General features: G+C 40.4%; 1 protein-coding gene across 1 annotated transcript; it reads left to right on the top strand.

The window, feature by feature from the left end:
• Window positions 1-946: 946 nt before the first annotated feature.
• On the top strand, window positions 947-18,603 carry TSPAN8 (tetraspanin 8). Its single transcript, XM_008632895.2, has 9 exons — window positions 947-1,028; window positions 1,268-1,454; window positions 6,887-6,946; window positions 9,523-9,645; window positions 10,277-10,351; window positions 10,437-10,544; window positions 12,262-12,408; window positions 15,689-15,772; window positions 18,330-18,603. The coding sequence occupies exons 2-9, from the start codon at window positions 1,395-1,397 to the stop codon at window positions 18,381-18,383; spliced, it is 711 nt and encodes a 236-aa protein (XP_008631117.1). The 5' UTR covers window positions 947-1,028; window positions 1,268-1,394; the 3' UTR covers window positions 18,384-18,603.
• Window positions 18,604-20,153: the final 1,550 nt, after the last annotated feature.

Genomic DNA, 20,153 nt, shown 5'->3' with positions numbered 1-20,153 from the left:
TCATGAGAGCAATTATTTTTAGGAACATTCTCAGAATTAGGGTGAACACTTGAAATCAGGTAGTAAGACAGTTGATATCCTAGAGTTACAATGAAGAGTATTACTCCAGAAAGGAGCACAGGAAGTCATAGGCAGGTATAGATCCACTCCTGAAAATGGGAAAGCTAGTTAAGAGAGCAGCTGGAGGGAGTTGTTTTAAGTGTAGAGTACTGGTGATTTTATTGTGGGTCCTACAGAAGCCAGATTCTAAGTTACATCTTTTTGTCACCATCTGTAGGTGTGTTATATACTAACACTTCCCATTTTTTTTTCAAATACAGAGAGCAGAACCGAGGAACAGGAATTGACATTGAAAACAGGGTTTGGGCTGAGTGGACTTGATAAAACCGTTCAGATCAGTGTGCCCATAATCTCTCACACTGTGTCCACCTCCAAAATTAAAGCTTTATTTTGTGACAAACTCAGAGAAACCTGTGTCTGACCCTCATTCCTACAAGCACTGCTCTATGAGGCTTCTTCAGAAAATAGGCTGATTAAAAAAACCAACAAAAATACCTTTATTTTTCCCTCAAGATTCCTAGTTGGAGGGACACAGAAGAAAACAAACAAGACAAAGCCCAAACCGAATGAAATAAGCTTATTGCCTTGCCTTCTGGAATGAGTCTAGTTCCTATTTCTGAGAGGTATCCTGCATCTAATGCCAGAACTAGGATTACCACGCTGGGGTTCAAAACACTTCTGGAAACCTGCACAGTCGGACATTTTGTGCACAATGCTCGGAGTCCTGGGGTCCTGACTTGGTGAGGAAGGGGAAAAGGATCTGAAGTAGATAGAGGGAGAAAATGTTGGCAGATGCCTTGCCCCACCTCTGCTAGGATAAACCAGACCCATCCCTTTATGCTGGTTGAATATCTGAAGCGGAAGTGTGAACACAACTGAATGAATGCTGGCAGTGAACACAAGGCAGTGAAAGAGTAAACCCTGCAATGTAAAGAACTGCAATCATTTCAACCTCCTCTTAAAAGCAGGTCTGTAAAATATTTTTATGATCACTTGCCGAACTATAGCTTTTGCTTCATTATTTACTTTTGAGGTGTAGGGTAAGTAATAGGATTATTACAGAGAAGTACAAATCACAAGACACAGTAAGAGCCTGTGGTGATAACAACTTGTAGTGCTTCCCCAATGCTTGGTTAATGTTTACCTGTGGTAAAGCAACTACTTAAGCAATTGTGGATAACTCGGTCATAATTTTTGCTTTCGGTAGCAGAGCACGGTGTAATTTGACGTGGTTTCAGAGGTTTTCTGAAGACACAAGAACAACTTTTATATCAAGGTCAAACTCTTAGGAAAGCTTCTTCTGCGGCACTTGTTTTTGTCTCAGCTTGTCGAAAATGGCGGGTGTAAGCAGCTGCATTAAGTACTCCATGTTTGTCTTCAACTTCTTATTTTGGGTAAGTTAGCGTTTAAACTGTTATTAGTAATGCATGAAATGTGTTCCCCATTGTCTGAATGCTGTAGTTAAAAGAATTGTAAGGAAAATAGAGCATAAGTGGAACCAGAGTACGATTCTAAATCAGGGAGGGGAGAATATATTTAACTTTTGCCCTTCCCTTTGTCTTTTTTCATCTAAACACTTTTCCCTCTGCATTCAAAAGTAGACAAGCCACAAGTCTGTCTCCCTGCTCATCTTGTGCCTCCCATGTTAAAGGACATCACTCATCTCAGTCAGAATGTAAGAGACTCTCCAATAACAATGCACAGTTCTCATCCTTTTATTGCTGCTGTTGGCATGCAAGATCCTGAATATGTAGTTGCAACAGAAAATATGGAAAATTCACTGAATTTTTAGCCTCCTAATTGATAAACGGTTTTCATATCCTTCTTTGTGGTTCTTTGCTTTACATTCAGTGCATAATTAGTTTCTGATGGTGGGCAGTAAATGTTTGTAAGAATGTATGAGCTGGCAGTACTGCCAACAGCTGTACCAAGGCCGATACAGCACAGCACAGGCCAATACAGCAGGCAGGTTTCTGGGTGTTATTTGAACCATATTTGTTTATTTATCACATCTTATCTGGGTTGCAAGAATTTCAGGTCCTGGAAGCTCTGGAAAGGTTTGAGTTAAAGAACGTTTCTGTCATGGTTCAACCTCACTGTCAGATTTCCTGACAGAGATTTTTCAGGTTCACCAGGGGTTCACTGAAACCAGAAGAGGAACTACTAGACACATTATGGGCTTTGCCTCAAGGGATTTTTTTCAAGTGAAAAGGTGATACCATTCAAAAGGGACCACAAACAGTAGCCTTGGAAAATCTGTGGCTAGACCAAATTCTTTGGTTGCTTATGAACCTCACAAAGAAATTCCTGACAGACCAGCAATGGTTTGGACTGTGTCCCCCAGTTTCTTCCTCCACTTCTATCAAGGCAGATTGAAGATTTTTGACATTTGTGTTGAAGTTTTTATGCAACAATACTTACAAGAATCTATAAGCTTCTGAATTTGAATTCCTGTTCCTCAGGAAGTTTTTCCTGTTTTTGTGGTTTGACCCCAATGAGAAACCAAGTACCACGCAGATGCTCACTCACTCCCCCACCAGCAGGATCGGAGACAGAATTGGAGGTTTAAAAGCTGGAAAATTCATGAGTTGACATAAAGACAGTTTAATAGGGAAAGCAAAAGCCATACATGCAAGCAAAAAAGCCCAAGGAATTAATTCCCTGCTTCACATGGGCAGGCAGATGTTCAGCCATCTCTGGGATGGCAGGGCCCCATAAAGTGAAATGTTTACTTGCGAACACAAATGTTATCACTTCAAACATCCTCTGCCTTTCTCCTTCTTCCTCCCAGATTTATCTACTGAGCATGATGTCAAATGGTTTGGAACATTCCTGTGGTCAGCTATGGTATTCTGTCCAGGGTGTGTCTCCTCCCAACTTCCCACGCACCCCCAGTCCCCTCACCAGAGTAGCAGTATGAAAGGAGAAAGAAAACTCGATGTAAGCCCTGCTCAGCAATAACAAAAACTTCTCTATATTATGAACCCTGTGTTCAGCACAAATCCAAAACACAGCCCTATACCAGCCACTGTGAAGAAAATTACCCCAGCCAAAACCAGCACACCTGTTCACATTCATCTGTGTTTACTGTAAGCTAAAACATGGGGAAATGTCTCAGACTAGCATCAGAAAAGCTCCAAACTACTTCTAGAACGAACACTGGAGTAATGTCCTGTGCCCCCAGAGACAGTATGGATTTCCTAGGGTAAAAAAAGGGGTGGGATCCTGGGGGAGCCTTGAAACAAGCATGTGTGAAACAAACTTCCTATCTTTATACCAAAGTTGGAAAACCCATACTGTATTCTGAGTAAGAGAATGCTGAGAGTATTCGCTGTGCATGTGACTGCCTGGATGGAACAGAGAAGGACAGGAATGCAACTGTAGTTAACTCTTTTAAAGGAAGCTGTTTAGCACTATTAAGATAGGGAAGAATGAAACAGAGAAGGACAGGAATGCAGCTATAGTTAATTATTTTTAGGAAGATGTTAAGTTTAGCATGATCAAGATCAGGAAGAACAGATGTATGGGCTGACAAAACTGAATTTTTTGGTTCACAGTCCTGTCTCTAATTCCTGGAAATCATTAAACTGCAATAGTAAGGTAGAGGGAACAGAGATGATTTTTCAGCCACTTGTCCCACAGCTGCTTTCTCTAGTGTACAAGGCAGTTGACAAGTGGAAAATTATTGATACTGGGAAATGAAGGTGACATTAACCTTAATAGATAAGAATGACGGCTGCCTATTTACCTGGTGTCCTTTCATTTTATGCCCTTTGCAATCTATCAGGGAGTGGCCCCTCTTAGAAGACTCAGGAATGGTCTTCCTAGCCTTCTGATTACTTTTTCTAAGCAGCTCATGCAGCATCACACTAAATGTGCAAGCCCTGGAATAGCCTAAGATAGCTCTGCAAATTGACTTTGGCTTCACTACATAACATGTGTCCCCTGGGCATCTACATACCCACGAGCCCCATGTTGGGCTCCAGCACACAAATAGAGTTTTTCATCTTCCTAGTTTGGTGAAAAATAGCTGACTAGGCTTTTAAAGACCTGTGCTTTGGAACTAGGTGCCTATATGGAATTTCTAACAGTCCTTAAATTAACCCTTGTTAGTTCTAACACGTCAGATTTTTCTTCTTTCCCTTCTTTGGAGCTCGCAGGATATCCAGTCTTACCTGCTGTCCTCATTGTGTCAACTTCTGCTACTCCACATCATGCAAAATTGTAGAACTACCTTTTTTTTCCCACCGAATACTGATGTCTGACACTAGTTTGAAGCAACATAGTTAGTGACGGAGCATCTTTGATCAGTTGTTAATACCAGACTTGCAGTCCCAGCTACAAACAAAGTGGCCCCTTCCCCGAACCTTGATGTGAACATCTCAATCCCTGAAGTAGCAACGCATGCTTAGCAGGTTTGCTGAGCCAGAGACCACATTCTCTGTAGGACCTTCCTCGAGCTGTAATTTCAGGTGTCTCAAGGAAGTGTTCCAGTCGAATGTTTTCTTTAACAGAAGCAACCTTGTACAAGTTCCTCCTGATATCCTCGAACTGAATGTTTGAAAAGGGTGTGCCAATGGAGGAAATTCCCCATAAATTTGGTATTTGTGTGTATGAGAATTGCAGAGTCTTAATATACTGTTGGTTCAGCACTATGTCAGGCTCATCTGAGGTGATATTGATTTAACTAACTAGGCTGTATTTCCTCATCACACCAAAACTGAAAGCTTGAGGAGGACCTACCAAATTTGAGGGAAGCAGTACTGTTGCTGTTCAGTTTATGAGACTGAGATAAGACCAGTGATTCTTTATCAAGGGTTAAGGCAAAAATACCATAGCCATCTAGTTTCGGGAAAATGGGTGAAGACATTTTCAAATAAGCTAATTTTATTCCATTGGAAAACACTGGTGGTTCATTAAAAATGAAATTTCCTGAAATGAATTTTATTTACTTGAAACTTTATTTTAAGAAAACTCAAAAATTAAGATGGAGTATTCCAGCAAACTTGACATGTTCAGCTTGGGCTCTTTGGGAACAGACCATTTTTATTTGCTATTTCACAATAGCAAATAAAATATTTATTTGCTTTTCGTTGTGTGTTTTTGTACACTTTGTATACTATGAAAATAAACAGAAACAAACCATTAAGATTTTACTGAAATGGAGAATTTTTTACCAACCTAAAAACTCTATTTTAAAAATTAAAATATGTGCACATCTTACTAAAATTTTGATTTATAAATGATGTGTCTATTTTTACGTGGAGGAAATAGTGTAACATTTGCATCTGATTGATGAGTTCCTGTACATTTAGCTAAATTTGCTTCTACTACTCTGCTGTACTTTTATGGGAGGTGCTATGTAATAAAAAAGACAGTGTGACAAACTCTCTTTGGATTTGTACCTGTAGACTCTTCAGTGGAAATTTTCACATTAGCAAGCCCATGTTATCTAGTGAATAGCCACACCACTCACACAGTGCTGCTGAACAAGACCAAAATGTACAGTCATATGATACCATCAGTTTCTAGGCCGGTTCCACACGTTTTTTTGCAGGATTCAAAAGGTTTCAGTGGGGAGTTCTAGTTAAATCTGATAACATGCTATAGTTGTCATTGACTGTACAACTTTCCTTTTCAGGTTTAAAATGTGCCTATAGGAGCTTTACTTAGATCAGGAAAATGTGTGGTACCCATGTCTGAGTGCTGGCTCTATTCCATATTCAATAATCTGCTAAAGTCATTGACGCTGAATATTATGTGAAAACTTCTGTAAGGGAAGTATTTTTAAGAAAAAATATCTAAAAGATATAAAAATAACTATTTTAATTTCAATAGTCCCAGTCTTCAAGGGAAATTCATAACAACATTTCAGGGCCATTTATGACTTGAGTATTAGTGGCAGACGGAGATAATTCTAAATCTGATTAGTCCCTGGTCCTCAGTGATGTCTCTTTCCTACCAGTCATCTCAGTAGACACAAACCTTACACCTGAGTAGTCTCTTTGTTACCTATGTCCAGCACTTAATAAAGAGAAATTCTGTGCAAGAATCATCAGCACCAAGGTTAGGAATAGAGTGACTGGCACACAGGGGAATGGTACCTCAATGATCGATGAAATAGGAGCACAACTAGGGATGAGGGAATGTGTCTGGACCTGGGATTCATCTTCCCTGACTTCAACATCTTAAGGCAAGTCATCCTGGCCAAACATTCTCATGTACAAGACCAAGTTGTACTTGGCTGTTTTCTATAAAAATATAATGGAAACAATTACTCTAGGCATTTTATGAGGACTATTCTAAGGATTGGAGATGGTCAGATATTGCTGCATTTGAAACAGCAGAAAGAATTTATTTAGAACTTTTCCTGATAGCTTTATCCTAGAGAATGTCTCCAGATATGTGTCCTGAATAAATCTAGAAACAACAATTATGCAAACATCCCTTATCAAATCTCATGTTTCCATTATACAAGAAACAACATTCTTTACAGACACCTTTTACACATACAATAGCAATTTATATTACTCTCTCACCTGACAGAATTTCTGTGTGCTTCCCAAACACATGTATAAATCATCATGAAAATTCATAGTCCTCTGAGGTAGAAACATCAGGGATTTGGTGCATACCTGAAGATTTAACTACACTTATGAATTTTCCTGGAAATGAATCAATATTCTCTGCTCCAGCAATTCATGTTTCTTTTGCTTTGCCAGACAAATGATTTCAGAAGTTTGGACGGCATATGGTGCAATTTGGATACTGAATGTTAGTAAAAAAGTTGCTGACCCTTCTTACTTGTCTTTATTTTCTCCCACAGGTGTGTGGTTCCATTATTCTGGGAGTCTCTATATGGATACGTGTTAGCGGTGCTCAGCAGGTAAATGCAGTCATACCAGCACCATGCAAAAGGTGGAAACCTCTGCATACACTTTAATTTCCCATGTTCATTTGCACAAATTTGCTATGTTTTTGTTGAGGTGGTTTGTGTGGGTGAAGAGGAATGCATTTTATGGCGTTAAGATTAAATATCATGGTGCAGGTAGTCAGATAAAGTGATTGATGCAAGCAGAGATAGGTGACTATGAGAAGTAGCTGCTAGTGTTATTAATGTAGTTTCATGCAGATGCACACAGATTTCTGTCTGAAAATGTGTCTCTCACCTCTAGTGAAAAATAATTACGGTTTTGTTAATGATTTTGGTGTTAGAGAGAATAATGTGGAGCCATGCAGCTCATAGACTTTTCAATGTTTTTCCCTATTAAAATAGTACATTCATATTTATTCCTAGGGTTACTCCGTATGTTTTTAGGGAATATTTTATCTTTCTCACTATATTCAATAACACAACTCTTATTTCCCTAGTAACTATAACTTTGAAAGGGAGAAAGGATTTTTCCCTTGAATTTTCAACAGCTCCTTAAAAACACCTTATCCTTTTCCCCTCATATTTATATATAAAGAGTCTTAGATGCTCAAGAGTCTAGCATTACAATGTCCTAAAAGTCCTCCTGGAGGGTAGAAGAAAGACCCTGAATTGCCCTCCTGGATTTTTGTATGGGTTATTAAATTACTTTGGATATTATGACTTTTATTTTCTGCAAAGCTAGGGAAAATACAGTTTTGAGGAGCTCTTAATCTTGCAGACATGCAGCAGAGGTTGGTCCTGTTGTTGCAAAGACCCCATGGTCCTGTAGGCCCTTTTGCCCAGAGTGTACCGAATGGCACTGACTCTAAGGTTTAAGCAGTACATTTCTTCAAATGAATTTTGGCCACAGAAATGCAAATTAATTTGAAAGCTTAATTTGAATTCTTCTATTTTCAAAAAGACGTTTTTGGCCATAGTAGTGAAAAAATGGCCAGGTGTGTCATGGAAGCATTTTTTTTTCAACTTTCAGATTGAGCCTTTAGTATAGATCAAGTTGCAGTTCTTCAGATAACTCCCCTGTTGCTCTAGCACAGTCTGTCAGTTAAGAACAATAATTTTTAAGCCAGTATTTTCCCACCTGGAAATAAAAAGATGGTGGAAGTAAGAAGATAGCTTTGTATATTTCCTGCCATTTGGCTGATGACACTGTTTCCCTTAGCCAGTCCCAGATGTCTCGTCTGGCAGAGCATGGATGCAAGTGAACTCTGTTCAGGATGACACTGTGTCATCGGGTAAATTAGGTCATGGTGGAGAGTTCTGCCATTCTCTTCTGTGGAATAGGAAGAATCACAACTTTCCCTCCTCAATCAACATTTTACTAGAAGCTAAAACTGCCATACTTGATAGTTGACAATCTGTAGTATGATGCCTCAAACGATACAATGGAGCTTGGACAACCACAACTACTACCATATCTTATTTTTTTGAGAGATTTCCTATTCAGAAAGGAATATTTAAATGTGTGACAAACTGCTTTCCTGAAACGACACTTAGTACTCCCCAAAAACCTAGAATTAAGAGTCAGGACAAAAACTGAAAGCATTTTCTCACATTTTTGCCTCAAGGCTGGCAAAGTTCCCATTCAAAACCAATGTATGTTTCACCTCAGTAATAACTAAGCAGAGCATAAGGATTTGGCTGTAGATGAATAGAGCTTTCTAAGAATAAATAACAGGAGGTTCAGTCCAACTTGGAAAGGGAAAGAACAACACATTCTTCAAATTATACTTGTCTATATACCTTTGCAATTTCCATCAGAAGATACATGTGACAACTTCCAGACATTTTTGCTAATCTTGGCACCAGTCACACTGGAAAATATTCTTTGAACACTTTTCTCTATTTTGGCCTTTGGCCTTAGTCAGTCCTGTGGGAACTGAATAATTTGATATTTAATAATATTGAGGTATATGAATTGTTTAGTTGAATGTCCCACACATCAAAATAAAGTTATTATCTCTGAGGGTAATATTGGAGAGCAAGCCTGGGGAAAAAAAAAAAAGAAAAAAAAAAAAGAAAGAAAGCTGCCTTGGAAAATACATCTAACTATTTCTCTAATATATCCAGCATCGCTCTGAGAAGTGTTCTCTCAGGAACAGTCACAGAGTATATTCCTGGCCTTCTAATGACAAACAGAGAGTTTTTTTCTTTAACATTTGGTTAATGTAGAAGAGGTTTTGAGATAATCAAGTCTCCTACTTCCAGTAAAAGGCAAAGATTCATTGACTGAAAACCAACTGAAAGCCCCTTTAAAGACAGAAGATCTTTATCTATTCATTTACTTTGTAAAATTGACTTTCATCTTGTGCAGAAACAAAGATTGTGAAAAAACAGATTTTACAAAGCTCTGCACCAAAACATTTGAGAAGGGAGCATTAGAGCTTTGTTTATTTATGGATCAGAATTTGTCCATAGTTGTTACTCAGTATATTTATCAGTTACAAAATAATTATCTTGTTTTGGGTAATACAGATGTTTTTAGGAGGACCTTCTTGTAGCTGGAAGATTTTTTTTCCCTCTCTTTTCAGGGGATGGACAGCAGCATGCTTGCAGGAGTTAATCTACTAATAGCCGTGGGCTCCATCATTATGGTCCTTGGGTTCCTGGGATGTTGCGGTGCTGTAAGGGAGAGCCGGTGCATGCTGATGTTGGTAGGAAAAAAACCCATTTGTCTGCCTTTAACAGGCCACAGCTTCATTTGATGGATAGAGTCCTTGCAAGTATTATGAAACAAGAATGAGAACCTTTTAATTTAACCAAAAGCATGATTATGATCCTGTGTTTTCATTTCTTACCTTGATTTTGGGCCCCTTCTGAATTCTATTGTGGTAAAAATGATGGTTGGTCTCATCAGCAAGAAGACAAGGTCCAGAGAGACCTGGGCATGTCACTAGCTTTTCTTCTATCCAGACACCATCAAAGTTCCCTCTATCAACTTTCCCCCATTATCTATCTTATTTAATTTTATAAATTCCCAGTTGCTCCCTTTGCTGGTCCACCTAGAATGTCCTCCCTGTCCTCCTGCCCAACTCCCACCTACACACTGTTATCATGCCACTATTCTGGTGTGTGCCTTGTTTTGATCACCAGCTGAGCACACTCTGTCTCGAGCACCACTTTTTCTCATCGTCAAAGAAGAAATAATTGGAGCAGCTCTGACTGGAACATCATTCTACCTACATGGTTATTCAAGCACATGAAAGAGAAATGTTAACTTAGAAGAAATTATATCACCTTGGTCAAAAGTAATATAGTTTTCTACCCCTTCTGTTTTCTTTCCAGTTTTTCATTGGACTACTTCTGATTGTGATTCTTCAGGTCACAGGAGGTATTTTAGGAGCAGTGTACAAATCTCAGGTACAGTATTATTCAAGATTTTCATTGATGTCTTCATATAGTTTTGTTTCTTCCCAAAAAATTAATAATATATTTTAACTTGCAGGCGGAATTAGCCCTTAACCTTACTCTAACGGCAAATATGGAAGCACTGCAAAGCACTACAGGAGCAGAGAAAGAGTATCAAGAGACATTCCAGAAGTTTGAGAGAGAGGTAATTAAACAGTAAAAAAAAATGAAAGGGTTGTTATCTCTTTCATCTCTAGCATCAGTCTCTGCTTCATTTTAAGACTACTCTGTCACAGACTTGAATTTCATTCCCTGGGGATAAGGAAGGGTTTGACTTAAAGGCAAGTTGAAATACCACAGAAGGAGCTTCTGTTGTCTTGATAGGACATGGTCTTCCTGTGATGATTTCTTTGTGCAATAGTGTTGTCTGTAAGAGCAATGAAGCAAGGACACACCACATGCAAGTGAAATTGACAGTTAGCTAAGCTCTTTCATGAGAGGACTGCATGGCCCTTTCTTACAGCTTTTCCTTCTGAAGGAACATTAATCCTTCACCATATCTCAAATAAGAACACTCCAGTACTTTTAAGGAAAGATAACCCCAGGGATGAGGAAAACACAGGAGTGTATTTAATTTGGAATATCCGACTGCTATAAAGTCATTAAATGCCATGCTTTACTGTGTGACAAGTGGGAAGAAAATATGATGAGAAGTTTATTTTTGTTCTGTTTATACTTTTCCTGGCGCCCCCACCCTGCAAGATGCCAGATGGTCGACACTTAGTGTGAGCTTGCTCCAGGGTATCATGCAGAGAATTCCCTGGAATCTCATTGATATAATTGACAGCACACACCCCTTCCCCTCCCACAAGTACCTGGGCCTGTACATTGATGGAATGCCTGCTCTTCTGTGTTTTTTAGTCCCTGATGGGTGATGACTTTGATGGATAGACTTAAAGTTAATTCTTATGCTTTTAAAGACTGCTGTATGAAAGAAAATGAAACAAGGAACAATATTTAGGTGTCTTATGTTACCTCCACTTCTCCTTCCCATTCCACTTCCAGCCTTGTCCTCTGCTTCTGAGACAGCTTATTTCTTCTGATATAATAAGCAACTCTCTGGAGAGATGAGCAAAATGAAAAATACCATCATTACTGCACTAATTTTTAAATGTACCAGAACTGCTATATTATGTCCCACAGCCTTTGCTTTTTATACAAAATTATGTGAACATTTCCAGCTGGTTTTTAATAGAGGGAGAACCTCAAACCCAACTTTGCACCCCTGAGCTTTAGGGGCTTCAATATAGTGGAGCATGAAGTGAAACTGCACCTGGTTTAGGTTTCACAAACCCCAAATGGAGCCCTGGTCTCCTCAGTCCATTTCTAATTTAAAGGGATAACCATCATTCAAAGTGGTTATTTTTCTAGATTTTGGAGTTTTATGTGCCTGAATTTTACATTTCCAGCCTGGCTTTTCAAGATGTGAAATGTGGATGATACTGGAGCCAGCAACTTACCTTCTGCAAGTATAACCGACAGAAAGAAGTCTTGATTCTCAAAACATGCTACACCCAGTGTTCCAGTTCCATTCTGGCACTGATAATTACTAGCTTTATAGTATGTAAATGTTTATTGAGCACTTTATACTGAAAATTTGGTCTTTTTTCCCCCTATCTCTTCTTTCTTTTTTTTTTTTTTTTTTTTTTTTTTTTTTTTTTTGACTTGTGCACTTACATTCTTATAAGTGGTATGGAAATGTAAAGGGTGTTTGAGACATACCAATTTGGGACAACTTCCACATGGAAAAAGATGAGATAAAATTTGGGTTTTGTTGTTCCTCTCAGCTCCCTCACCTACTCTCTTCAAACTGAAAATCACCTCTTTTTTAACTCTTCTCCCCATTTACTCCTTTCTTGCAGAACCAATGCTGTGGATTGCTGAATGGAGCTGAAGACTGGGGAAAAAATTTTAACAAACCTGCCTCAAAAATCTGTGAGTGTGAACTAGAGAACCCCTCTAGTTCAGACCTCTGCACCAAATATCAAGGCAGATACATCTATAAAAAGGTGAGAAAAATGTTTACTCTTCTTTCCAAAGAGCCAAGTTTTAACCCAAGGTTATCCTTGGTGACTGGCAAAGTCAGCAGTTCTGCATCTCTCTGAAAAGGGAAGGTTTTGCATTCTCTTTGTTAGCCAGAATTACCCCTGTGCCATGTGTTAAGAAATGACTGTTCATAATTTTGCTCCTTCCTCTTCCTGAGATGCTTCCAGTTTAGGCCCTTAGCAATCTGCACGGTTACTATTGATGAAAATAATCATGACTTTGGGGTCAGGGTATGCCTCTGGGTCAGAGCTGCACACCAGCTACCCTTTGGCCCTCATTCCCCTCCCAGAAGGTTATGTTCCCACTCAGGCTCATTGTGGTAGTAGAAATGTTGACTTAGAGACTTTCAAAATGCTAAGGTATATTGAAAATCAAATACAATAAATTCAAGACCTTTGGGGTTTTATAATCCTTTAATAAAAAACCCACACTCGTTTTGCAGGATCTGCTGGAAAGAAATCTTGTATATTGTAGGATTCATGGCAGAATACTCAAAGAGTGATTTCTTACAACTACAGCCTTTTGAAAATCTTAAAACAATTAATATAATAATAAGGCAAAATATCTGGTGACAGGCAACAAGAAAACACACTCAGGAGAGTACCATCTAGTAGACAGTAGAGATCCCAATTAATAAATTTCATGGTTTGCCTGTCTCCTTATGAGTAAATCTGGACTCCATGGGTATGAAAAAAAATATGAAAAAATAAGTGTGCAAAATAACTGAATAGCAAAAAATAATTGAAGTTTTACAATGCAGGTGGTGCAAAGTTTGCCAGTATGCACCTAGCACCAAGCAGGTTTTAGCAAATGTCCATTCTGGTTGTATAATTCTCCAATTGCACAGGTCCTTAGTCAGGTCCTGCCTGAGCAGTAAGTTCCTCCCCATGTAATCCCACAGAAGCAAATACTATTTCGAAGAAAAGAAACAGTCTGGTTAAGTAGAGGATGCCAGAACCCAATCTGGAAATAAGATGTATACAAAGAGGCTGTTTTGGCCACACTTTAATGTCTTTTTGGCCTCAGGCAAGCCCTCAAAGGACACATGAGAAGCCATCTGTGAAATTACTGCAGGTGCAAGATATCACAGATTTCATGGTGGTATGAGATTCTAATAGAGATATCCAACTCTTCTGATATGGGAAAAAAGATTTGAAATTCAGTGCAGTTATGAGTCAGCTTAAATGAGAGGTTTTTTGGAAGAACTAGAAGACCCATGTGTTTATTGTGAGAGAGGAAATGTGGTGAAAAAATACAACTACATTTGGAGGGAAGACAGTCATAGTGTTGTAACAGCAATGTAATTTTGATGGATTTAAGCTGCACTTGGCGTTCCCTCCAGTTTGCAGAACGAGGATTGTCAGTGCCTGGAGAAAATGTAGTCACTGTAAGAACAGATGTATGCATATATGCAAAAGGAGAGTAGTCTGCTCAGAACTTCAGTAGTAGAATCATAGAATAAGCTGAGTTGGAAGGGACCCATCAGGACCATTGAATCCAGTTCCTGGCTCTGCACAGGACAGCCCCAAGAATCACACCATGTGCATGAGAGCATTGTCCAAACACTTCTTGAGCTCTGTCAGGCTTGGTGCTGTGACCACTGCCCTGGGGAGACTCTTCCAGTGCCCAGCTACCCTCTGAGTGAAGAACCTTTTCCTGATATCCAACCTAAACCTCCCCTGACTTAGCTTCATGACCTTTCCTTGAGTCCTGTCACTGTTCATGAGAGTGAAGAAGTCAGTACCTACCCCTCTGCTTCCTCTCATGACGATGCTGAAGACCCAGATGTCTCTGCTCCCAGTCTCCTCTTCTCCAGGTTGAATAGAGCAAGTGCCCTCAGCCACTCCTCATACGGCTCCCCCGTCAAGGCTCTTCACTGTCGTCACAGCCCTCCTTTGGACAATCTCTAACAGCTTTATATCTTTCATATATTATGATGCCCAAAACTGCCCCCAACACTCGAGGTGAGGTCGCCCCAGTGCAGAGCAGAGTGGGACAATCCCCTCCCTTGCCCAGCTGGTGATGCTGTGCCTGATGCACTCCAGGACAGGGATGGCCATCCTGGCTGACAGGGCACTGCTGACTCATGTTCAACTTGCCACCAACCAGATCCCCAGGTCCTTTTCCCATGGCACTGCTCTCCAGCATCTCATTCGCCAGTCTAATCACAACATAACCAGGGTTGCAAAATCCGGCACTTGACCTTGTTAAACCTCATATAATTGGTGGTTGCCCATCCCTCTGTTTTGCCGAGCTCTCTCTCTAGGGCCTTTCTGCCCTCAAGGGAGTCAACAGCTCCTCCTAGTTTAGTGCTGTTGGCAAACTTACTTAGTATTCCTTTGAGTCCTGCATCCAAGTTGTTAAAGGAACATGTTGAAGAGACTGGACCAAGGAGGGAGCCCTGCAGAATCCCTCTACTAACCAGACTCCAGCCTGATGTTACCCCCCCTTACTATAATTCTTTGTGCCTGACCCATGAGCCAGTTGCTCACCCATGGCATAACATGGTTATTTAGCTGTATGCTGGGCATTTTGTCCAGAAGGATACTGTGAGACAGCATCAAAATCTTTGCTGAAGTCCAGAAAGATTACATCTACCAGCTTTCCAAGATCAGCTCGATGGGTTATCCTGTCATAGAAGGAAATCAAGTTCAACAAGCAGGACTTTCCCCTCATGAAGCCATGCTGATCACTCTCTTACATCCAGCCCCAGTCTAAGAACACCAAACATTTGACAAAATTAATTTTTAAGCTAGGTTTTATAACCAAATATTTTTAGTTTATCCAAAGTCTAATAATAAACCTTGAAGTTTCAAATCCAAAGATTAGATTGGTGGGAAACTGAAGTTCCCTTTCAGATCTGGTCATGGCTGCCTTGGCTCTTTCCTAGTAGTGAATGATCATCAAGGGAAAGTAAGAAAAAAACACTTCTTTCCTTGTTAACTGAAAATTATGCAAACATTAGGCATTACAGCTGTATGTCTTCCTTTGAAACAGCAACTTTTTATGGTCAGCTACTAAATCTTCATGCTTGGGAAGGCAAAGACTTTCGCAGAGCATAAAGTACACATGTGCTTTCTGTGTTCATTAGCAACAAGCCAGAGTAAATTCAAATAGCCTTTCTTTAGCACAGAGTTAAAGAGAAAGAGAGAGTTTGAGAGAGTTTATTTAGAAGATTCTTTCCTATATAACCATAGAATAATGTTGCTTACCTATAATTAATAATTTTGTTTTATTTTTCAGCCTTGTGGAGAAGTGATTATGAAAATACTAAAAGACAATCTGGCCATAATTATGGGGATCTCCTTTGGACTGGCTGTTATTGAGGTACCAATGTACACTGTTAAAATATTTAGTAGCTGACAGGAAATATGTTCTACTTGGAAATACATTGGGAATGGGATTAAAACACATGGCTTGCTCAATTAATAGACAAGGGAAAACCACCTCTCAGCTATAACCTTACTGTTATTACATATAAACAGTATATGGCTGCTGAGATGCAAACTTCAGGTGGGACCAGACCACCCTGCTGCCAGTACAAGTGTATCACATGGGACATTTTCTTCAAAAAAATTGCCAGTCCTGAGGCCACGCTGTGCCCTGACACTGAGGCCCTGTGTACAGAGACGTGTGCGAATAAACAGCACAAGAAGACATGAGGGAGAATAGCCAGACTTTTCCTCCTCTTCCTCATCTTTGCTTGAGGAAAAAGTCAACTCCTAAGAAAACTTAGCCCCTAAAGTACGTATTCCTATCATTGAGAAGTTTTGATGCAAAATTATAATGCTGAGGCATTAAAACTTTAAGCATCAAGATCCTGCATGAATGTGTCTGAGTGCACACGTGTGATGCTCCATATATTCCTGTGTGTAAACCACCACAGAGTATGTGAACTGTTTATTTTAATTTCCTCACCATACACTGAAGAATAACATGCAAGATTTTCTCTGAAGAGAGGTGGAAAAGAAGTGAGGCTAACCAGTCAGCTACTTGATTTTGATTTGAATAGGAGAAAATGATAAAGAAACAGGGAATTTCATCATGATGCTTTCTTCAGTCATTTTTTTTTCTTTTCACTCTTCCTCCTTCTTTTTCCTCCACCCTCACTCTCCACCAATGGATGTTTGAGGGAAAAAAAGAAATGACAAAGATTGCTGTGGAAAGTTCAGTCTGTTACTCAAAGCAAAAACTTCTTAACATCATTGGCAGAGGATTGCTCCTCATGGTAGAAGAGTGGACAAGAGCCCCAACTCTGTGTTTCCAGGAAAACTGGAAAACTGTGTTTCCAGGAAAATAGTAGTAAGTGGGGAAGAACTATGTAGCTGCAGCACTGGAAGAGGACAGGCCACCAACTTCTTACTCAGCACAGGCTTTGTGGTATTTAAGGAGCTATATGTGGGGGGTCAGATCTCTCACCCATATGTTTACTTTGAGGGGAAAATAGGTGAAATACACCAATATTAAATGGCCTTAAAAATATAAAAGAAGTGTAAAATTGCTTCTGTATCCCTAAGGCAAATTATAAGTCACTTTGCTCTAGTTACTGCAGTTATGTGAGCTGTAGCCTTTAGTTCATTGGCCATCATTCTTTCCTGTTTCCAGCTGCGTTTTCTGTGGTGGCTGCCTCTCCCAATCATAAAAGGATTAGAAAAAAAAAAGAATAAACAATATGAGACTCAGATAGCACAGACTGTGAGATGGTTATTTACACTTGATAAACATTTGGCCTTTCCATATTAACTCAAGCAACTGGCCTCTTGCTTAACCACCTCTCTGCTCCAGAAAATCCCAAATAAAAAGAAGTGGTCTTCCTTCCTCTGCCTGCTTCATTATACCACTTGTGGGCTGCTACTGCTTTCAGCTCACCCTACTAGTGAAAACTATACAGATAAGAAGGGCCCAGTTTCATGTGGGTGCAAGGACAAATGTGGGCATGGTATGTCAGGGAAGCCCTGTCAGTTTATTCCAGCAGTGAGTCCATCCCTTTGTCTTAGCTCTGTGTTACATATGCTCTTCTCTGTCTCTATTTTAAGTAAATAAAGTATTCCAGTGTTTATGGCTTCAAAGGTGTCAGTTGGGTGCTTTCCGTTTTTGTGGAACACCTTCACAGACTGGTTAGTTTTAAATCCAGAAGGAAGCTTTCTGATCTGATCTCACCAGCTGTCTGCCACAATTCACGGAATTTTACCCAGTAATTCCCAATACAGAAGGTGATCCTACCGAATTTTCTATTTCAAGTAACAACTTCTTCAGTGAACTCACTATTGTTTCTAACCCAAGTCCATAAATGATAAATTTAAAATACTTGTTGCGTGATCATTTGCAACTCAAAACAGTGAGGTACGTGTACAGATGTATACCTGTATACAGTATGCACACGTATGTGTATACCTGTATACATATGCTTCACACATATAGTTACACAAAAGAGAGTGACACTAGAAAAGAAGATTTCAAAGGGAGACAACCCTTAGAATACACAGTGAACATCCCTCTAACTTTATCAGAAAAGGAAATGCTCAATTTTTGTCCAAATTCCTTGAACTTGTCAGTAATTACTGCTCCATTACAGCTAACAACTGCATTTTAAACACCCAGAGGTATGGGGTTCCCCATCCACAGAGGCAATCCATCTTTAAACAAATGAAACTTCTCCATGATGTCTGCAGTCTTACCTGTGGTATATACTGACTTCATTAAAATGTCTCTATTCTGGAGTTGTACTCTGTAAGAGCCACATTGGAAAAAATCTTCTGCATAGCAGATTTAGCCCGCATGTGAATCCAAGACATTTTCAAACAAAATATTCCCATTGTGTATCAGTTGTATCTTGGGATTTCCAGCACTGCCAAGTAATACCAGAAATATCTTTGTTTTCCAGATTCTTGGTTTGGTGTTTTCTATGACCCTCTACTGCCAGATCAGGGGAAAATGAAACTGTCAAAGTGTCAGAATGATGTCACCAGTCAAATCAAGACCTTTCTAGATAGAAGGCTAGAGATTTGGTTTGGCACATTCAGACAAATATATGCATGTCCCAGGCAGCTGTTCTGATGAAAACAGCAGCCCTTGTCCACATGATGTCTTTATCATTCATAAGACTTAATGATGTGAATATGATTTTTTTATTTGCAATAAACATCTTTGTTTATGTTTCTGAGGTGTTTATTTTGTCTGAAGACAGCAATAATGTCATGCTGAGAGTCTGATTTCACCATGTGGTGTGCCCTCATGAGTGTTGAACCACCCACAGCCAGAGTCACCATAAACAGCTGCAAACCATCATGCAGTGGCTGACTGCTCCAGGGAACTCAGGCCCCTGGGCACCTCTGCTTGTGGAGCAGGGTGTTTTCATTAAGAGAGTTGTGGGTCAGTTTGACACTTGATGTGGTCAGGGTTTTGTTACCTGTGAAAAGGGCAGGGACTAACTTGCGTCGTGTCCAAATAGGAAAGCCACAGCTCCTTTCAGGGATGTTTAAATCAGTATCCTGGCAGCTGAGATGGTCGCTGTCTGGCCCAAATGATGCTTAGGTTGCATAAATAAGCTGGATGTAGTAGTATATGTTTTGCAAATAAGCATCAGTGGTAGAATCCAAGACCATGTGGAGGCAAAGCATACACAGAAGTCAAGCAGGTAAGGCTTTTCCCAGGGCGGCTGAGGCAAGTGGGTGGACAAACACAGGGCATGGCTGGCAGCACATCAGCTGCCACATAAAGCCTGCCTACCTTTGGACTGCATGCAAGTGTTTGGGCCCTGAGGTACTGACAGCCCTGATTGTTCCTGCCCAGCTGCCTGGGGTACTCTGCACACTGCCCATGGCAAGGACACCACATCAGCCTCCTGGGCCAGTTGGTCCCTGCCCCACCAATGTCAATGTCACAATAGGGCTGGTCTCCAGCTCCCCTGCCTGGTCATGGAGTCCCACCAAGATGGGCCCACCCATGTGTCCTGGTGTGGCCTCAGCCCATGCCCAGGAAGTGCCTGATGCCAGGGACTGAGGCTGCCCTGGTGCCCTGCACTGCCCCACTTCTGACTGGGATGGAGGGATGGGCCAGGCTCTGCCTTGCCACCCCAGCGGACCCCATGTGGTCCCAGCCCCTGGGGAGCTGCTGGCGTAGGTTACCCTCTAACAAAAAGTAGATGGCATCAGGGACAAGATTTTTAAGGTATGAGGAGGTCTAATGATGCCCACAGGGACCTGCTGAGGTTTTACACAGCAGGCTGGTGGCCTCCCTGCTGTGTGTTGGGATTAACTGATTTATTCAGCTCCACTGGACCCCCATCTTCATATTAGGAGCAATGATAAACACCTCACACAGCTGCTCTTAAGAGAAAACCATGTATCATGTTCCTCTAGTTAAAGACCCCTCAGGTGCCCTCAACCATCTCAAAGCACACCCTGACTGCTCCCATCCTGACAGAGCAATGCAACTGTTGCTTACAAATGCATTAAAAGCTTTCCTAGATCAGAGACCTTTGTCCATGCCTTATTCCAACAGAACTGGGTTCAGGTAAAATTAATGTGCAGCAACCAGAATTTTTTTAAAACTCAACAGGAGGAAATTTCTGTCCCATCTCCCACCCTTCCCTAGCACTCAGACCATTAGGCCAGGCAGTGATTCCTGCTTTCAGTAATTCATGTGTCTCCCAGGAAAGTCATCTAGCTACCAGACAGTTCTGGCACTTGTCCTTCCCTCTGCTGAA

This window comes from Corvus brachyrhynchos, unplaced genomic scaffold (assembly GCF_000691975.1).
Source record: "Corvus brachyrhynchos isolate BGI_N302 unplaced genomic scaffold, ASM69197v1 scaffold32, whole genome shotgun sequence".
NCBI lineage: Eukaryota > Metazoa > Chordata > Aves > Passeriformes > Corvidae > Corvus > Corvus brachyrhynchos.
Note: the sequence above shows the minus strand (reverse complement) of the source record. Positions and strands in the feature narration are given on the sequence as shown.